General features: G+C 42.3%; 1 protein-coding gene across 1 annotated transcript; it reads right to left on the bottom strand.

Annotated features, from left to right (window-relative positions):
* Positions 1–267: 267 nt before the first annotated feature.
* LOC130949913 (uncharacterized) lies at positions 268–729 on the bottom strand. The gene has a single exon (XM_057878513.1). It carries the CDS (start codon positions 727–729, stop codon positions 268–270), a length of 462 nt encoding a protein of 153 aa, XP_057734496.1.
* Positions 730–1734: the final 1005 nt, after the last annotated feature.

Below are 1734 nucleotides of genomic sequence, written 5' to 3' on the forward strand. Positions count from 1 at the left end.
CACGCTTCCAGCACCACTCCGGCCTATCTCTCGGGTGAATTTTCTTCTTCTTATGCTCTCTTCTCTTTTTTTTGAAGTGGTTGGTTTCTATTCCAAAATAGCTGCATGATCAGAACACACGTAAAACGAAGGAAAATCAGTGAAGACTCAATAAAAATCAAATAAATAAGAAAGCTACTACTGTGAAAAATAACTAAGGATATGAAATTATCGGGTTGCCTCCCGACAAGCGCTTCTTTAACGTCACCAACTTGATGGTCAGTTCTGCTAATTTAGCAGATGAGCGGACCATTGGCAATCGATCTCGCCTCCAAGATAGTGCTTCAACCTCTGGCCATTCACTGTAAATTTCCTGTCAGAATTCTCTTCCTGTATTTTTACATGACCATATGGTGAAGCTCTAGTAACCACAAATGGTCCTAACCACCAGAATTTCAGCTTCCCGGGAAAGAATTTGAGCCTTGAATTATACAGAAGCACTCTCTGTCCTGGCTCAAAGACTCTGACGGCAATCTTCTTGTCATGCAATAACTTGGTTCTCTCCTTATAGAGCTTGGCATTCTCATAAGCTGAGTATCTGAATTTGTCAAGCTCATTCAACTGAAGCATTCGCTTAATTCCTGCCGCTTTTGAATCAAGATTTAGATACCTGATTGCCCAATAAGCTTTATGCTCCAGCTCAACTGGCAAGTGACAGGCTTTGCCATAGACCAACTGGTAAGAGGACATACCAATGGGAGTCTTGTATGCTGTTCGAAATGCCTAGAGAGCATCATCAAACTTCCTAGACCAGTCCTTTCTTGAAACAGTGACGGTCTTCTCTAGAATCCTCTTGAGTTCTCTGTTGGAAACTTTAACCTGTCTGCTTGTCTAAAGGTGATAGAGGGTTGCCACTTTATGACGGAATCCATATCTCTGCAGAAGAGAGTCCATCTGTTTGTTACAAAAGTGGCTTCCTCCATCACTAATGAGTGTCCTTGGGACACCAATCCGGCTAAAAGATATATCTTTGAAGAAAACTCATTACCACCTTGGCATCATTGGTGGGTAGAGCCACAGCTTCCACCCACTTGGACACATAGTCAACCACCACTAGAATATAGTTGTTTGAATGTGAGGGTGGGAAAGGTCCCATGAAATCAATATCCTATACATCAAACAACTCAACCTCGAAAATCCCCTGCTGTGGCATTTCCTGGTTGGCAGGGAGATTCGTGGCTTTTTCACATCTGTCACAGTGCTTCACAAATGCTCTTGCGTTCCTGAAGAGAGTCGGCCAGTAAAACCCGCTCTGAAGGACTTTTGTAGCTGTTCTTTCACCACCAAAGTGGCCTCCATAATCAGAACCATGACAGTGCTAAAGAATCTGCTGTGTTTTTTCATCTGGGACACATCTCCGGATGATACCATCTGAACACCTTTTAAAAAGGTATGGTTCCTCCCAAATGTAGTACTTCGCATCAGTCAATAGCTTCTTTACTTGTTGCCTACTGTACTCCTTTGGGATAAAACTCATGGCCTTGTAATTTGCAATGTCTGCAAACCATAGAGCCTGTTGAATGAGGAATAATTGCTCATCCAGAAATGTCTCAATCACAGCTGTAGGTGGTTGTACTCCTATTTCAGGCTCAATTCTGGAGAGATAGTTAGGTACTTGATTTTCTGACCTTTTCCTGTCTTTTATCTCAATATCAAACTCCTGAATGAGTAACACTCATCTGATCAATCTTGGTT

Source organism: Arachis stenosperma, chromosome 9 (assembly GCF_014773155.1).
Source record: "Arachis stenosperma cultivar V10309 chromosome 9, arast.V10309.gnm1.PFL2, whole genome shotgun sequence".
NCBI lineage: Eukaryota > Viridiplantae > Streptophyta > Magnoliopsida > Fabales > Fabaceae > Arachis > Arachis stenosperma.

What these genes read in the sequence shown, in the direction of transcription:
- LOC130949913 (XM_057878513.1), bottom strand. Translation starts at nt 729, where the DNA reads ATGTCCTCTTACCAGTTGGTCTATGGCAAAGCCTGTCACTTGCCAGTT.